The 17,950-nt window shown below is 41.7% G+C and overlaps 1 protein-coding gene across 1 annotated transcript in view; it reads right to left on the bottom strand.

The window, feature by feature from the left end:
- Positions 1 to 17,950, bottom strand: part of obscna (obscurin, cytoskeletal calmodulin and titin-interacting RhoGEF a) — a 42,848-nt gene that overhangs the window by 21,535 nt on the left and 3,363 nt on the right. Inside the window, exons 7-36 of the mRNA XM_038715843.1 lie at positions 17,644 to 17,913; positions 15,924 to 16,190; positions 15,509 to 15,772; positions 15,130 to 15,396; positions 14,557 to 14,826; positions 14,136 to 14,402; positions 13,682 to 13,948; positions 12,908 to 13,180; positions 12,555 to 12,818; positions 12,103 to 12,369; positions 11,471 to 11,737; positions 11,105 to 11,374; positions 10,425 to 10,691; positions 9,984 to 10,259; positions 9,385 to 9,651; positions 7,963 to 8,229; positions 6,942 to 7,208; positions 6,233 to 6,499; positions 5,779 to 6,045; positions 5,299 to 5,565; positions 4,814 to 5,080; positions 4,098 to 4,367; positions 3,647 to 3,925; positions 3,269 to 3,526; positions 2,796 to 3,062; positions 2,259 to 2,525; positions 1,697 to 1,963; positions 1,179 to 1,445; positions 612 to 878; positions 65 to 331 (exon numbers count right to left, since the gene is read on the bottom strand). Of these exons, the coding sequence (XP_038571771.1) occupies positions 65 to 331; positions 612 to 878; positions 1,179 to 1,445; positions 1,697 to 1,963; positions 2,259 to 2,525; positions 2,796 to 3,062; positions 3,269 to 3,526; positions 3,647 to 3,925; positions 4,098 to 4,367; positions 4,814 to 5,080; positions 5,299 to 5,565; positions 5,779 to 6,045; positions 6,233 to 6,499; positions 6,942 to 7,208; positions 7,963 to 8,229; positions 9,385 to 9,651; positions 9,984 to 10,259; positions 10,425 to 10,691; positions 11,105 to 11,374; positions 11,471 to 11,737; positions 12,103 to 12,369; positions 12,555 to 12,818; positions 12,908 to 13,180; positions 13,682 to 13,948; positions 14,136 to 14,402; positions 14,557 to 14,826; positions 15,130 to 15,396; positions 15,509 to 15,772; positions 15,924 to 16,190; positions 17,644 to 17,913 (8,034 nt within the window). The remainder of the gene's footprint in view (positions 1 to 64; positions 332 to 611; positions 879 to 1,178; positions 1,446 to 1,696; positions 1,964 to 2,258; positions 2,526 to 2,795; positions 3,063 to 3,268; positions 3,527 to 3,646; positions 3,926 to 4,097; positions 4,368 to 4,813; positions 5,081 to 5,298; positions 5,566 to 5,778; positions 6,046 to 6,232; positions 6,500 to 6,941; positions 7,209 to 7,962; positions 8,230 to 9,384; positions 9,652 to 9,983; positions 10,260 to 10,424; positions 10,692 to 11,104; positions 11,375 to 11,470; positions 11,738 to 12,102; positions 12,370 to 12,554; positions 12,819 to 12,907; positions 13,181 to 13,681; positions 13,949 to 14,135; positions 14,403 to 14,556; positions 14,827 to 15,129; positions 15,397 to 15,508; positions 15,773 to 15,923; positions 16,191 to 17,643; positions 17,914 to 17,950) is intronic.

Below are 17,950 nucleotides of genomic sequence, written 5' to 3'. Positions count from 1 at the left end.
CACTGAGAACTTGAGAGATGATACAGCAACATTTTCAATTCATGTAACACCCACATACGCACACCTTTCACTGTCACAGTTGCAGTGGTCTCTGCACTTCCTGCTTGACACGTGTAGCTTCCACTGTCCTCAGGTTTGAGCTCCTTGATGTGCAGCTGGAGGAGGCAGCCATCCTGCCTCATCTCATACTTCCTATTCGCTCTAAGTGGAAGCTTGTTCTTCTTCCATTGTGCGGACACCCCAGGCTTTGACAGCTCACAGTACAGAGAGGCTGGACCTCCCTCCTCAACCTCCACATTTCTTAGGTCTTCCTTGAAGAATGGTGGGAGCTCTGGGAAATGGGTACATGTTGGAAAAACATAATCATATCTCATCCATGTACTGGGAGAATGTTTAAGAGGAGGACAAGACTGTATTTTGTCAATACATACTGTAGCAAGACTTTTCAGCCAACCTTATAACGTAGGTAGTTTTGCAATATGAGCAAAAGAATATGTACTAGAGGTTTTAGACAATCAAAGGAAAGTACTTTAAATTGTATTGTGTAAATGTTTGAGGGCATTGCTAACACAGAAATTTTCATTGGTGTGCAAATTGCCAGATATACACACCTTTCACTGTCACAGTTGCAGTGGTCTCTGCACTTCCTGCTTCACATGAGTAGCTGCCACTGTCCTCAGGTTTGAGCTCCTTGATGTGGAGCTGAAGGAGGCAGCCATCCTGCTTCATCTCGTACTTTCTGTTAGCTCTCAGTGGCAGCCTGTTCTTCTTCCATTGTACTGATACTCCAGGCTTCGACAGCTCACAGCACAGGGAGGCTGTACCTCCCTCCTCAGCCTTCACAATTTCTAAGTCTTTCTTGAAGAACGGAGGAAGCTCTGGGGAAATAGATAAGGATTGGAAAACTTGAAACCTATCCAGAAGTGGATTAAATTGTCTTCGGTGACACATACAGTGTCAAGACTTGTCAGCAAACGTACAAAGGAGATGGGTGGGCCTGGGAATTTTAGCAGCTCAGTATATGCTAGAAAGTTTAGACAATTGTCAGTATGCTAAATTTTGTGTTATAATGCATACATTGCTAATATTGAAGTACTTTAAATTGTATTGTGTAAGTGTTTGAGTGCATTGCTAACATTGAATTTATCATTGCTATGCAAATTGCCAAATGGACACACCTTTTACTGATACAGTCGCAGTGGTCTCTGCACTTCTTGCTTGACATGAGTAGCTTCCACTGTCCTCAGGTCTGAGCTCCTTGATGTGCAGCTGGAGGAGGCAGCCATCTTGTTTCATATCATACTTTCTGTTAGCTCTCAGTGGTAGCCTGTTCTTCTTCCATTGTACTGACACTCCAGGCTTAGACAGCTCACATAGCAGGGAGGCTTCACCTCCCTCCTCAGCCTCCACACTTACTAAGTCTTTCTTGAAGAATGGAGGGAGCTCTGAGAAAATAGGCAAGAAAAAACAGAACTGTACATCTATAATGTAATGGGAACAGTGCTTGAAACCTCAATAGAACAGAACATGTACAGGTTTTTCAGAAAACATATTTCACAAAAGGGTGTGTTTATCATATAGCGTATAGTGGATAACATAACGACCATCAGATAGACCAGAGGGAAAGCATTGTATAATAAAATCTATACTATACTAAAATCTTCTAATAAAGTCAGAATTCTCCAAATGCACACACCTTTCACTGACACAGTTGCAGTGGTCTCTGCACTTCCTGCATGACATGTGTAGCTTCCACTGTCCTCAGGTTTGAGCTCCTTGATGTGGAGCTGAAGGAGGCAGCCATCCTGCCTCATCTCATACTTCTCGCTGGCTCTCAGTGGTAGACTGTTCTTCTTCCATAGTACAGACACTACAGGTTTAGACAGTTCACAGCAAAGGAACGCTGAACCTCCCTCCTCAGCCTTCACATTGTGCAATTCTTCTTTGAAAAATGGCAGGAGTTCTGGGAAAGATAGGATGGCAAGAAATTAATAAGTAAAATGTTTTCTGTGTAATTTTCAGACATTATCAAGTAAAGACCAAATAAGCAGAAAAAATATGTTTATGTTTTTTGTAGCTTAGTTATGTGAAAGATGCGTTTGTCTGTATCATAACTAATCATATTACTTTTCGGGGCATTTTGCTTATCACAAAAAATAATTTTTGTGATAAGTTTTAAGATTAAGATTTAGTTTTCTATGATTTAGATCTTGCAGACCTTGTGTCATTTGCCATGCAAATCTCCAAAATGCACACACCTCTCACTGTCACAGTTGCAGTGGTCTCTGTGCTTCCTGCTTGACATGTGTAACTTCCACTGTCCTCAGGTTTGAGCTCCTTGATGTGGAGCTGCAGGAGGCAGCCATCTTGTTTCATCTCATACTTTCTGCTGGCTCTCAGTGGCAGCCTGTTCTTCTTCCATTGCATGGACACTCCAGGTTTAGACAGCTCACAGTACAGGAAGGCTGCACCTCCCTCCTCTGCCTCCACACTTCTTAATTCTTTCTTGAAGAATGGAGGGAGCTCTGGAGAAAAAGGGATGAGAGAGAGAAAAGTACACATCTCATATCATAGCAATGTCTTAGATGTCACTACCAAAACACACTATAGAATTTTTTTATTTTAGTTTAGCATAATAGTACATTTGAATTTGTATTTGCATTTCAAAGCCAGGAGTTAAAAAAATCACAGGACAGTACATTGACAAATACATTACTCTTTGGTGAGTATGCTGAAAATTTGCAGCACATTACATTTTTTTGTGTGGTTAAATTGTTTACTGCCAATGCACAAACCTTTCACTGACACAGTTGCAGTGGTCTCTGCACTTCCTGCTTGACACGAATAGCTGCCACTGTCCTCAAGTCTCAGCTCCTTAATGTGAAGCTGTAGGAGGCAGCCATCCTGCCTCATCTCATACTTTCTGCTGGCTTTCAGCGGCAGCCCGTTCTTCTTCCATTGAATTGGCACTCCAAGTTTAGACAGCTCACAGTACAGAGAGGCTGAACCTTCCTCCTCAACTTCCACGCTCCGCAATTCTTCTTGGAAGAATGGAGGAAGCTCTGGGAAAATAGGAGAGAAAGAACAGGAATCGAGACAATTGGTGTAAAAATTCTTTCATAGTATAAATTGACAAATGACTGTATAAAGAAAGCAGGTAAAACTGCATTCCAAGGGAAGAAGGTACATTTTACAGTACCTTCATCTTTTTCATTACAATGTTAACATTAACATTAATCCACTGTCTAAAACCAACTTTGATCTTTACCTGTCACAGTAAGTTTGGCACTGCCCTGCACATCTCCTGTATCACATGAGTATATGCCAGTGTCCAGAGGATCCACATCATGGATAAGCAACAGGTTGGCTTTTCCCTCCTTAAGTATCTCATATTTATCACCATGTTGGAGGGGTATGTGGTTGCGCCTCCAGGTAACCGGGGAGGTAACATCAGAGGTTGTGCAGGACAAAGTGGCTGTTTTTCCTTCCATTATTACAACATCTTTAGGCTTTTCCTCAAATAAAACTAGAATTTGAAATCAAATGCCACATTTGGAAGTCTGGTTCGGAGGAAATCATTTCAGCTGAAATTACACATTATGAATGCTGAATTGTTTTTTCCTCTGTCCCTAATGTTTCTGCTCACCTTTGGGCTTAGGAAGAACTAGCAGACATGCAGAGGTCCTCTCCTCCCCAACCACAAATGCAACGTTGCCCGTCTCCTCAGGTGTTGTCATGGTGAGAACCAGTCGGTGCTGGTGACCCTGGCACGTCATCTGGTTCATCTCGTTCTTCTGCAGAGGGCTTGAACCAAGCCACCAGACACCCTCGCTCACGTCTGCATGGCTCAGCTCACACACAAATACTGCATCCGCACCCGCTGTCACCGTTACATCTCGCAGCTCTGTAACAATCCGCACACGCTCTGTGGAGGAAGAGGAAGCTATATGCAGCTGGATTTTTAGAGATGGAATGGGATATATTTATGACAACTTAGGTGAGAATGGCCTATTGGTTTTATTCATGCTGCATTTCTTGTACTGTAAACAAATATATCAGTAAATGAGGGATACAATTCAACTGGAGTATCCACCTACCCCTCACAATCAGCTTGGCAGTGGTCTTTTTGCCTCTGGTGATACAGCAGTACTCTCCAGCATCCTCCAGATACAGTTTCTTGATCTCCAGAGTGTGTGTGGGGCCTTTCTTCTTTAAAATGTATCGCCCTCCTTCCTCCACCACAGTGTCGTCCTTCTTCCAAGTGACAGGGACATTAGAACTGGAAACTTCACAAGACAGCAGCACAGATTTTCCCTCCATTACTGCTTGGCTCTGCAGTTCCTTCTCAAAGAACACTGATGCTGCCGCTGGTAAAAGAAGGACAGGAGACGGTATGCTACAAAAGTTGAATTTACATCTAAAATAATAAATACTGACATAAATACCGTAAAATAAATCAGGACCACCTGTTTATTGAGGAAAAGACAGGCATTCTAATTAATCAGTAGGATTAGATGGGTGTTAGGTCAATGTAATTTAGTCAGCGAACTCATGTGGAACAGCATATTATTATGCAAATAGAAGGTTCATAGTAAATGCGGAGTGTTCTTATCACTGCTTACAAGCACACACCAAGCTCAGCACAAAGAAGAATGACAATTCCTCCCTGGGTACTGCTTATTAAAGCAACAGAAATACGATGAAATAGTATTGCTACCAAAGAACACACAGGCAATAGATAAATCATTAAATATTTCTTAATTAAAAATTGCTGCCTAGTGTAAGAAGCACAAAGTGGCAGCATTTCTAATACCTCTCACGTTCACTTCAGCCGTTGTCTTCTGCTCTCCCAAGACGCAGCTGTACTCCCCGACATCCTCGGGCTGGATGTTTTTGATCTGCATCTCAGCTATCTTCCCCCTCAACGTCATCTGATATCTTCCCCCATGATAGAGCTGGTCCTCCGCCTTCCACCACTGTACCGGCACCCCGGCCCTGGACAGTTCACAGCGAAGGGACACAACGCCTCCTTCAGGGGCCTCTTGGTTCTTCAGACCCATTTTAAAGGTGAGGGGGATAGCTGTGGGAAATTTAAGTTTATGTTTTGTTCATGTGTTCAAAAGGTCATGACACCATACTTTAGTTTCAAGAGCAGATAAAACAGGCTATTTTCTCGACAATAAAAACACTTAAAAGACACAAATAATTAAAAACCAAAAGAAAGAATATATAGCAGGTTGGGTAGGTAATACATTTTGCTGTTTTCTTAAAACACAATATTGAATGTCTTCCCCTTACGTGTAATGGTGATGCTGGCTGTGGTCTTGACGTCACCATAGATACAGCTGTAAAGTCCGCTGTCTTCCAGCTGCGTGTTTTTGATGGTCAACTCCATGATGCTGTTTCGATTTTTAATCTGGTACTTGAAATTATTCTTCAGCAACTCTTGTCCTTTCCTCCACTCCACAGCAAGGCCAGGCTTAGATAGCTCGCAGCTCAACATCACGCTGTTCTCCTCCTCCACCTGCTGGTTCCTTAACTTTGTCTTGAATGTGATGGGAGGAGCTGCAAGGAGAGGAACCAAGGAGAGGTTATTTTCTTTGAAAATGTTATTAGCATCAGTTATTAATACTAATTCCTTGATTTATATTATTTTACTTTATATTATTTTACTAAGTTTTTTCAATTGCAATTTTAGAACTGAAGGCTATGTTAGAAAAAAAAGAGATGGCTTAGATATTCTCTAATCATACATTCAGTGTGGGATCTCTATCTTACCTTTGACAGTGAGCTCAGCAGTTGATTGACTGTCACTGGTCTTGCAGGTATATTTCCCAGCATCACTCTCCTCTACGTTGTTGATGATCAGTTTAGTGAGACGTCCCTCCTGTTTCATCTCATATTTGTATCCAGGTTTGAGGACGACTCTGCCTTTCCTCCAGTTCACTGGGGCTCCAGGTTTGGAGAGCTCACAGGAGAAAACTCCACTGTCCCCTTCCTTCACCTCCAAATTCTCCACCTCTTGTTTAAATGTTACAGGAATTGCTGAGAAAAAAAATGACAAACTAAGCAAAATCTGAATTTTTTTCAGATTTCATTTTCTCATTGTACAGACAATTATGACTAAATGTAATGTTTATTTTGTAGGAAATACCAGGTCTGTTTCAGGGTGGTTAAGAAACGAAATCGCCACCTGAACACTGTCTTCCCATGTGGTTGTAGTGCAGCATACCTCTTACTTTGATGTCAGCTGAAGTCACAACAGTGCCAACAAAACAGCTGTACTCGGCAGCATCTGTGAGAGTTAAATTTCTGATCAGCATCTCAGCCATCCTTCCTTCTTGCTTCATCTGATATTTTTCTCCCTCTTTCAGAAGTTTGGCATCTTTCCTCCACTCTACCGGGACTGCTGGTTTAGAGAGCTCACAGCGCAGAGTCACACTGCCCTCCTCCACAGCTTCCTGGTTCTTCAACTTTTGCTTGAAAGTTACAGGGATCGCTGAGGAGTGACAATACAGAGAGACAATTCAAAATACTGCACTGTCACTGTTGGGGACAATAAAAGCATTTCCTAGCGGGGGATTTTTACAAATTTGAGGTTCTGAAAAAGGTAGGCAGGGGACCAAACCACTGTGAGGCATATGAGGGGGGAGGACACAATCTGTCAAAACTCAAAAAATGCATTCAACTCGTAGTTAAAAAGAGCTGTTAACCATTTGTGTACTAAATACATTCACTAGACACTGATGAACCATTGGACAGTGGTTGTATTCAATTGTTTTGATCAAAATCATTGGTAGGGACAATTCAGTAGTTGTTGGAACTAGTGTTGGTCCAACACATCTTTAGGGACATCCTAATTCTACGCCCTTGTGTATAAGATGTGCAAATTACCAAACCATAATTATGTTTTCTGTTACATAATGTGTAATGGCTCTCACCAGTGATAATGATGGTGGCAGTAGATTGTATGTCATCACAAACACAGCTGTATGAGCCACTGTCCTCAGGCTGGCTTTTCCTGATGAGGAGCTCCACGGTGGAGCCGCTCTGCTTCATTTGGTACTTCTCTCCATTGGTTAAAACACTGTCTCCCTTCTTCCATTGCACTGGAGTGCCGGGTTTGGATAGCTCACAGCAGAGTTTCACTCCATTGCCCTCCTGTACCTGAATATTCTTCAGTTCTTGAAGGAACTTGATTGGCCGTTCTAAATCACACAGCAGGAGAAATATCCAAATGAGATTAAAATATTTTCATGGGGAGATCGTCTGTTTTGATGCTCCCTAGTTCTGACTGGTAACTCAAGTTAATACAACCATAAACCATGAAAGATTTAACATTTACATCAGGTGTCAGCTTATGTCACCTGGTGTTAGTTTAGGTGTTATATTTACTGCAGCAGCACCAGTGGTTTCTTATATAATAAATGCAAAAGATACTGTCACTTTAGCAGCCAATGGATTAAAAAGTAGGCTGAAAAAGAAAACATACAAAACATCACCATCTACAGAAATGCAAAAGTTATCAAGAAAGAGGTGACAATCCAAGACACACTGTTTCAAAGTACAATAGCAAATATGTTACCAAAATAAAAACAATAACAGTGGATCTTCTGGATTACTACCTTCAGAGAACCTTGTGTTTTATTTAAGTTTCCAAGATATTTGAAAAATCACCTACTGTACTGACATATATTGCATCTGTCAACCAACCAAATCATATGCAATGTATTTGTGTATGTATACTCCTACGCAACAAGTTGTAACCCAGAAATTAATTTAAACCAACAATAACTCCACGTTGTATAAAGTGTGTTTGTATGGCAGTATGTAATTTAGTTCCATTGTTTAATTCTTTACTGATAAATTTAGTTGTATTTAGCATGTTTATATTTTACCTTTTGAAATGCAATTTATAAATTAGATCTTTAAGAACACTAGTGTACGCAGCAGGCTACTCACCATTCACAGTGATCATAGCTTTTGTCCTCTGTTCTCCACATATACAGGTATAATCTCCAGTGTCCTCCAGACTGAGGTCCGAAATCTTCATCTCTACCTGCAGGTCTTTCTTCCTCATTTGGTATTTGTCTCCATTTCTCAGCAGCTCTCCTCCTCTCCTCCACTCCACTGCAGAGGCAGGTTTGTTGAGCTCACAGCGGAGAACAACACTGTTGCCCTCTGTCACCTCCTGGTTAACTAGTGGCAGCTTAAAACTTGGTGGTAAACCTGTCGATCAGAGAAAATCTTACATAAATGGCTTAATGGCAAATGGCTGCATTTATATAGCACTTTTATCCAATGTGCTTTACATTTTGTCATTCATTCACACAGACTATCACACACTCACTGCAGCGAGCTACCATGCAAGGTGCTGGCCTGACCATCGGGAGCAATTTGGGGTTCAGTGTCTTGCCCAAGGACACTGTTAAAGGTGGATAGGAGGGCTGGGGATCGAACTATCAACCCTGTGATTAGTGGCTGAATTGTAATTCAATTAAAAAGAACAAAAGCAAAAACGTATATCCTACACTAATGATCACATTAGAATAAAATCTTCAAAATGAGAAGTATTTTTGAAGCCTGAACAGCTTCAAGTTGTAACAAGAAAAGAAATGTATGTAAATAAAGTTCGATGGAAAACCAAGATAAACAAATGACCAAGCTAAGCTATTCTGAATATGGTAAAAATTATCTGATTATGCAGAGATCTACTGAATACTAATGGATTCCATAACACATGTCCTTGCCTTCAAGAAACACAATAAATATTGCATAGAAGTTACATTGTAGCAGTGATGTAAGCGACATGGCAGGTGCTCACAAGAAAATCATGTCATGCTCATAATCGCTCTTTCTAGCTAACCATTCAGTTTAAACGGAACAGTAGAATGGATAATATGATAATCCATAATAGTTGGTGAGTTAAATGTTCTATCCCCATGTCATTAGAAACACTAAAGCTAATACTAATACTACAGTTTAGTTACAGTTTGGGTTGTAGCTATCGAATTGCAAACTACAGCCTGCAGTGACTCTACATGCCATCTACTTTATCTTTTCACCCAGCTCATGAGAAGTAATGTACAGTACACACACAGTACTGTGACATTTAGCCATAAGCAGGACAACACATTGGGTGACATGATAGGAAACAATAATCTCTCCTTTGAGCTTTCAAAAGACTACATAATAGAACTCACGCAGTGCTAATACCCATTGTGTCTATTTTATTTTTTATCATACTACATTAGAGCTGACCTCTTTGACGTCTGCACTCAGGTGTTTCTGTTGAACACATAAGGAAAATTAAAAAAAAAGTGAAAGAAATGTGCTTAACAACGTAATATATCCAACATATGTTTTGACTAAAATTTTTCATACCTTTGACTGTGAGCTCAGCAGTTGATTGGCTGTCTTTAGTCTTGCAGATATATTTGCCAGCATCACTCTCCTCTACGTTGCTGATGACCAGCTTAGTGAGACGTCCCTCCTGCTTCATCTCATATTTATCTCCAGATTTAAGGATCACCCTTCCTTTCCTCCACTCCACTGGAGCTCCGGGTTTGGAGAGTTCACAGCAGAAAACTCCACTGTCCCCCTCCTTCACCACTAGGCACTGGATTTCTCGTTTAAATGTCACAGGCAGTGCTGTTGTTGGGATATTAGAAAATCCTTTATTCATTGAGTGCATTGATTTGCTTACTCAAATGGGCTTCCCCCCTCACTCCTAGACTACACTTGCACTATACAAAATGTACATACATATTTGAAATCGATAGGATCTGTATTGCTAAGTCGCTAAGACATATACTGACAGCATAGTCTGAGGGCAGCACCCCACAGTCTTTTAGATATTATCATCAAAATTACAAGGTTATAACCATATAGTCATTTTAAATGTACTGCAGTCCAAAGCTAATATGGGCAAGAGGCTTTCATAAACTAATGTGTTTTGATTGGTCTTCAAGCTTCAAACTTACGTTTCACTTTGACTTCCGCTGTGGTTTTCTCATCTCCTGTGATGCAGCTGTACTTCCCTGCATCCTCTGGTTGGATGTTGAAAATGGTCATCTGAGCTGTCTTTCCTTCTAGCTTCGTCTGATACTTTCCTCGAAAAATCTCCTCAGACAGCACCTGAGTATCTCTCTGCCACTGCACCGTGACTCCCTTCTTTGACAGCTCACAGCGCAATGTCACATTGTTCCCTTCTTCAGCCTCTTGGCACTTCAGGCTTACTTTAAATGTGGCAGGAACAGCTGTTGAGCCAAACACAGGTACTGATTATACATGTAAGCCGAACAAAACACATAAAGGGATGCTTTACAGTTAGCTCAATAAACTTCTAAAAATACGTCAATGAACAATAAACAAAGAAAAAAGAGAGTATGCTTCGTTACACACATCTGACACTTTAAACACACCAATAACTTTAACAGTAGCCTTAGTCCTCTGCTCTCTACACACACAGGTGTAGACCCCGCTGTCCTCTGGATCAGCATCTCTGATGATCAACTCCAAGGCCGACTCCCTCTGCTTAATCTGGTACTTCTCTCCGTTCTCCAGCAGATCTCCTCCAAGCCTCCACTCCACTGGGACACCAGGTTTAGAGATCTCACAATACAGTGTGATGTTGTGTCCTTCCTCCACTTGGAGGTTTTTTAGCTTTTGCTTGAAGGTGATGGGAAGAGCTGAAAGGCAAAGATAACGTTTGGTAATGAGAAATAAATGAAATCAGGATTTAAATGAGCAGGAAGTATGCTATTGTATTTGTGTATAATTGTGCTATTTTGCTTCTACATTAATGTGTGCTTTGCACCGGTGAAAAGAATACAAATAAGGTTTAGCATCTTGCTAAAGAGAGTTACAGTAGCTATCATGTTATCAGTTCAGTTTTCAGTTCATTTTTCTTTTCGTACAGTCGATGAGGCTCATGTGCATACTAAATAGAAAAGTAATCTAATGCAATTCAGTGTTTTGTATTGCTTTTTTAATTTGGTTTTGCTCAGCAACTTGCGTTCTGATCTGACTCCGGTTTTGTTAAAATGACTCCCTGCCCCTACAAAACAAACAGAATGAAACATTGTCAATAACTAACACCTACCATTAACAGTCAGAGTTGCAGTGGTCTCTATGTTTCCACAGATGCATGTGTAGATGTCACTGTCCTCAGGTGTTACATCAGAGATCCTCAGTTCAATCAGCATGTCTTTCTGCCGCATATGATATTTCTCTCCATTCCTGATGAGTTCATTCCCCCTCTTCCTCCACTCCACACTGTGACCGGGTTTTGACAGCTCACAGCGTAAAGTCGCAGTGTTGCCCTCCTCAATCAGCACGTTCCTCAGCTTCTGCTTGAAGGTGACTGGGAGAGCTGAGCGTGACCATATATTGAGATACATCATTTACTGATAATTATCAACTTTATTTGTAACTAAAACTAAAACCCATGAGCCTATTGGTAAATTACCAGTAATTTTGACAGTGGCTGATGTCCTCTGATCAGCACACACACAGCTGTAGAGCCCACTGTCCTCAGGCACAGGCTTCCATATCAGAAGCTCCAGGGTGGTCTCCCTTTTCCTAATCTGGTACTTAACCCCATTCTTCAACAACTCATGTCCCTTCCTCCATTCTACTGGAATTCCAGGTTTAGACAGCTCACAGCGCAACATGACGTTGCTTCCTTCCTCTACTTGCATGTTCTTTAACTGCTGTATGAATGTAATGGGAATAACTGGAAAACAAGAGTTGTGTCCGGTGAAAACAGTGAAGCTGTGCACAATAAGAGTAATTTAACAAGCAAAATAGTTTCATGATACAGACAAATCTGACAAACCAATATATAGTGACGATGTTGTATTTTATTCTGGAAGGGAAAAACTTTTCTCATTGTTGGTTGTAGTTTCAATGTTCTTGTGAACTTGCTCCATTTGCCGCTGTTCATGACAAGTGGCTAACTGGGATATCTCAAACCATGGTATATATAATAGACTGAGTTCACGTCTTTGCATCAATGTTACTGCAAAGCATAGCAGAAAAATATCGCAAAACATTTTTTGTAAAATTAGGTATGAAGGTTAACAAAAGTTAATGACATACCATGTACATTGAGGCTTGCTGTCGTGCGGTGGTCTCTGCACTGACATGTATATTCTCCTGAGTCCTCAGGCTTCAGGGCTTTGATGGTTAGGGAATTGATTGTCTTCCTCTGCTTCATCACATACTTGTCTCCAGGTCTGATACTCTCAAAACCTTTCCTCCAATGGAACTGGACCCCAGGCAGAGAGTATTCACAGGTCAGGGTCACGGTCTCCCCCTCTTTGGCCTCCGCAGTCTTTAGAGGCTGGGTGAACTCTGCTGGGATGGCTTAAAAAAACAAACAAAGTGAAAAAAAACAGGGATACAAATTTTACATCAATAACCAGAAAAGCTAATGTTATCACACCATGTATAATCCTATATTAACAATCACATCCTTCTGGTATTTCATGTTGGGAAATATCAAGCAAGAACAATCCCTAAATAACAGTCCAGTAAAATGCTATTCATACCTTTAACAGTCACAACGGCCCGAGTTGTTACAGATCCAGCACTGCACTCGTACACTCCGGCATCATTGTTGCAGACCTCCCGAATCGTCAGCCGCGCCTCACAGCCGGAGCGATTGGCAAAATACCTTGAGGAGTTCCACATCAGGCAGCCATCTTTGTACCACAGGATGTGACATGGCTTGGAAGTCTCACAAGACAAAACCAAACCACCTCCTTCAATAGCCTCACAGTCTTCCAGGGCTTTAATGATGGTGGGTCGCCTCTCTGGTAACGTGACGTGAAGCCAAATCAAGAACATATGAAATGTGACATAAAAATACAAATACAAACTCTCTGTCAGATTAAAGCCTCACCTCTAACCAACAGTGAGGCGTATGATCTTTTGTCCCCTGCTGAAAACGAGATAGTGCCAGTGTCTTTGCGGGCAAGCTGTCTAAATGTGAGGGTGTGGTAGCCTCCAGGCACCATCTGGATCTCATTGAGCTTATTGGTGTACAGCAAAGTCTCATCCAGATACCACTTGACCCCCATGTAGTCGCTGGGAAAAATTCGACACCTGAATGTTACTGTGTCGCCCTCCAGACACTCAACATCCTCTAATTCATCCAGGATAGACACCTTCTGACCTGAGAGAAACGTATAAAAAATCCCATCAACGTCATTAACAGTAAGTACTAAAAGCCTTAATCAACATCCTTACATTCAATAATGATAAACCTTGAGTCATTTTGGCAGAGGATTTTAGCCTATCATTTATAATAACAGTAAGACACTATTTTGCTCTCATGCAGTATCTGTTTAATAATATATTGAAATTCCGTTTCTATTGAGGTCCTTGAAATAAAGATTTTAATGGACAGTGAGTAGCCTAGTATTTGTGTATAATTGGGCCATTCTTATTTAACATGTGCAAAAAATTATGGAGGGTTACAGTAATATAACATATTTCTAATTCATAAATGCTCAGCTCTGTACTTTTGTTGAGTATTTACTTTGTAAGTCAATTTATTACTCAGTTAAAGGGAATAACATATCCAAGAATTTCTCCTACAACTCAAATGACAGTTAATATAAAGAGCCATCCTGATGTGGCTCACATGTAATATATTATATCACAATGGCCTCACCCTGCACAGTCAACTGTGCCCGGCTCTGCATGGTACCGACATCACACACGTAAATATCTGCGTCCGATTTCTCCAGACAGGTGATGGTCAGGGACAGCACCTCACCCTTCTGCCTGATCACATACTTCCTACCAGACCTCAGCTCAAGCATGCCCTTTAGCCAGGTCACCCGCTTGGCTGGCCGCTTGGTCTCACACTCAAGGGTCACTTTACCCTTTTCCTCTGCTCGCATGTCTCTTAACTCCCTTGCAAATGTGTGCTGGAGTTCTAAAAGAAATAATCAAGTTTAGAAAACTGAGTCAAGCTTTACATTTAGTACTGCAATCACCCATCCACATTACAAAACAGGACACAACACTGAGCAGCATCGATTTGCTATGCTCCACAGTCAAGAACCAGACATTGTATTGTTAATAGTCATCATCTAACATTCATCTTGAATTCCCTCACCTACCTCTGATCTCCAGCTTGGCACGCGAGGCAACGCCTTCGGCCTCACAGCAGTACTCTCCAGAGTCTCTGATGGTGGTATTCTTGATCACCAATCGCGCCAGGTTCTTCTCCACACTCATCTCATATTTAGGGCTCGGCCGAATCAAATGGCCATTTTTCAGCCAACGGATGGTGACTTCTGGTTTGGTGATCTCACAGCTCAGCTCTGCATCTTCACCTGGCACTGCCTTGACATTCAACAGATCCCTGAAGATGTGCACTGGCTTCTCTAAAGGAGGGGAAATGCATTCACTCACATTCAGGCTTTTTTTGTAAATGCATCTACCAAATAGCATATTTCAAAATTAAAGATACAGAGACAGGTATACCCACATACACAAACATGGATAAAACCGTGCTGATTATTTAATATAAGTATTCACCTTTAACAAAGAGCATGGTCCTACAGCTTAAGTCTTTAATTGTGAAGACCACGTCTCCAGCGTCTGTCAGTATAGCATCTCTAATGGTCATCTTATACTTGTGGCCATTGTTGACAACCTGGATACGGCTATTGGTGACCACCACTTGGCCATTGATGGTCCAGGAAGGCTCATCATCGAGGTCATGAGAGAGGTGACAATCAAAAGTGCAGCTTTCACCTTCCTGGACAGATATTGTCTTCATTCGCTGAACAATAGTGATGTGTAGGTCTGGGGATGAATATAATATCAAAGCAGACTTATAACAGTAAATATATCTTAGCTACAGAGTACCAATACAGACAAACACTTACAGAATGTCATGAACAAAAGAATGACAGAATGCCTCATTGTCAGTTTTAAGAAAAATGTTACCTCAAGTTCACAATTAAAAATGCTTCAAAAGTTATTATATCATTCTATCAATCGTTTTGTGGCACTGTTGTCAGAAGACAGACAGCTTCCTGTAAAGATTTGATTTTCAATGTGTAGAGCTCTTCCCAAATAACCAACAACTTTGTTCCTACCACTCACCATGTACAGTAACTTTAGCCTTGGTTTGGCTGGTGCCCAGGTCGCAGGTGTACTCTCCTGCGTCGTCCTTGCTCAGGGAATGGACGATCAATGCCATGGACTTCCCAAACTGGAGCAATTCGTGTTTATCATCAGCCGTCAGGACCATACCATCCTTCCTCCAAACAGGGGTCACTGTCTCTTTGGAAATTTCACACTGCAGGCAGACTTCTCCTTTTTCTTCTCCTACTGCATCCTCCAGAGACCTCAGGAACACTGCCGGGCGCTCTGGAGTCAAGAATATCATTCATAGTGTGCATGTTTCTCAGAAATGAATAAATAGAAATTTAAGTATCAGAAGAACACCTGGTCATACACTTCATTTATTCCCTTAGCTGACCTTTGACCTTTAAGGTGGTTATCTCAGAGAGAAGGCCTGCTTTGAAGGTGACCCTGCTCTCCTGTGGGCGCAGCTTCTTGATTGTGAGGCTGTGCATAGTGCCCATGTGCTGGATCCTGTTGATGGCATTGGAATAGAAGCGAACATTGTTGAGGAGCCACTCCACATTGGCGACCACATAGTTGAGCTCACATGAGAATGTGGCAATGCCATCCTCCTCAATTTCCACCGGCTCAAGGTGTTTAACCAATTTCAGTGTTCGCACTACAGTAAAAGGGGGAAATAAGTTATGTCAATCATCAACTGAACAAAAAGAGGTAGTATAATAAAAAACAGAAAATCATCAATATCCAATACAAAGAGTGTTAATACTGTACCACACTCTTCAATTTTCCCAAAACCATGTTTAACCTACCTTCTACCTTAACATGCGCTGTGCTCTGTGCACCCCCAGCCATGCAGCGGTACTGTCCTGCATCCATCCCCGTCAAGCCATGAACAGTCAGCTCTGCCCGTTTCCCTTCCCTCTTCATGCTGTACTTGTTTGAAGTTTTCAGAGCTGTGCGACCTTTAAACCACCGCACCACCCTGGGAGAGGGTGCAAACTCACAACTCAGAGTCACAGAGCTGTTCTCCTTCACCTCTACATCGTTCAAGTGGTGGGCAACCTGAAGAGGTCGCTCTAGATGGGAGAGATGGAAAGTTGCTTTATGAGACACTGAGACAAACAAATTATAAATGTATTCACTTTACCCAATTCATCCTTTTCAGGATCATGCAAAGCATATAGTGTTGTGGTTTGGGTTTTGTTGTGTTGTATTTCCTGTTTTATTTTGAACTTTTCTGTTTCTGCTGTCTCGTCTGAACTTTTACTGTCTTTGTATCCTTAGTTTGATTGCTTGTACATGTCTCGTTTACCTAATGTGTTCCACCTGTGCCTCATTTTGTCACTTCCCTCTTGTATTCTTAAGTCTCTGTCTTTTCTTCAGCTGTTGTCGGTTCGCTGTTTTACGTATGTTTCACATATGTTTCTGTGGATTATTCTGTTGTGTTTTGGATTACTTTTGGATTTCATGTTTTATTTTATTTTATTTTTTTTTATTTTAGTTCTTCTTGATCTATGGATTTGTTTATTCCATGTACTGCCTGCTTCATTATTTTAGTAAGTTACTCTCACTAATGTAAAATAAACACTGAAACTGAACCTGCTCAGCTTTAGTGTGTGCATTCTACGTTCAAATCCCTGTTTCCTGTGTTTTCACTTCACAGTCATAACAGTACAATCAGACCAAATTATGGACCTAGCAGACATTAATTTGTTACTGAAGGACCTTTAGAGAGTGATCCTCCACTCTTGAGGGATTACATTCTGCCATTAAGAACTCCTTAAAGCGCAGGCTGTTTGTATTCACTCATGGAAAAGACAATTCTCTCCACAACCAGGCTTTAGAACTATCCACATACCGCCCGCCCCAGGTCTCGAGCTATGGTTCACTCCCCCTCTGTCCTGCCTTCAGTTCGGCCTGCCTGAGGGCGCCTGCCCCTCTCCAGAACAGCCCTCAGGCCATCTGCCTAAGGTTTCCTGCTCCGCGCCTTGCTCCTAGTAAACTTACACCTGTATCCCTCTTCTGAACCTCCCTCCACCCACCCTGGCTCGTTCCTGGCCCTTTTGTCACCTGTTCCATTCCCCTGTTCCATTCCCCTGTTCCCTGGACCATTGCAGATTGCAGGGCTAACACTGAGAGCAGGCACTTACAGTTCAGAGCCTGCTTTGAAACATGGCCTTTTGAGATAATCCAAACTGACTGCAAAACTATTTTGAAGGCATTTTACTGAGCTATATGTTCAGTTCTATCCTGACTGCTAAAGCCATGCAACTTATGTTTCAATGCTCAGAGATGCTCCTTGCTGTAGCAATGCAGCAATACGTACATAAATGTGTAATTCATGGCAATATGAATAAATAAAGACATGCATGGACATGTATAAATTCCAAATAACCCAAAATAAGCAGATATTAGTGTTTATTATTCTAAAACACTTAAATACTAACATATAAAATGTCTTCATAGGAGAAGTTATTAGTTAGTAATTCCTAATGACTTTTACATTTTTACTGGTATCCGGCAACTCACCCTTGACAGTAAGCTGAGCAGTGGAACGACTCTTGCCAGCTACAAAGAGCACGGGACCAGTCATGGAGCTTTCTGTGGAGGTGAGACAGAGGCTGTGGACGGTGCCCTCCCTGTCGATGTTCACTGCTGCACTGGGATCCAGTACCTCACCGTTCAGGGTCCACCGGGGGGGCCTCCCTGATTTCAGGCTGGTCTCCACTTGGAATAGCGCTGGCTCTGGCTCCATCACCTCCACTGAGCTCATCCCCCGTACTATGCTGATAGCCTGTTCTGCATGCACAGTCGTAATACACATTATCACTACTGA

Source organism: Micropterus salmoides, unplaced genomic scaffold (genome assembly GCF_014851395.1).
Source record: "Micropterus salmoides isolate LMB-PRFRI ecotype aquatic unplaced genomic scaffold, ASM1485139v1 Ms_hic_scaffold_13, whole genome shotgun sequence".
Classification (NCBI taxonomy): Eukaryota; Metazoa; Chordata; class Actinopteri; order Centrarchiformes; family Centrarchidae; genus Micropterus; species Micropterus salmoides.
This window is presented reverse-complemented; position numbering and strand designations above follow the sequence as displayed.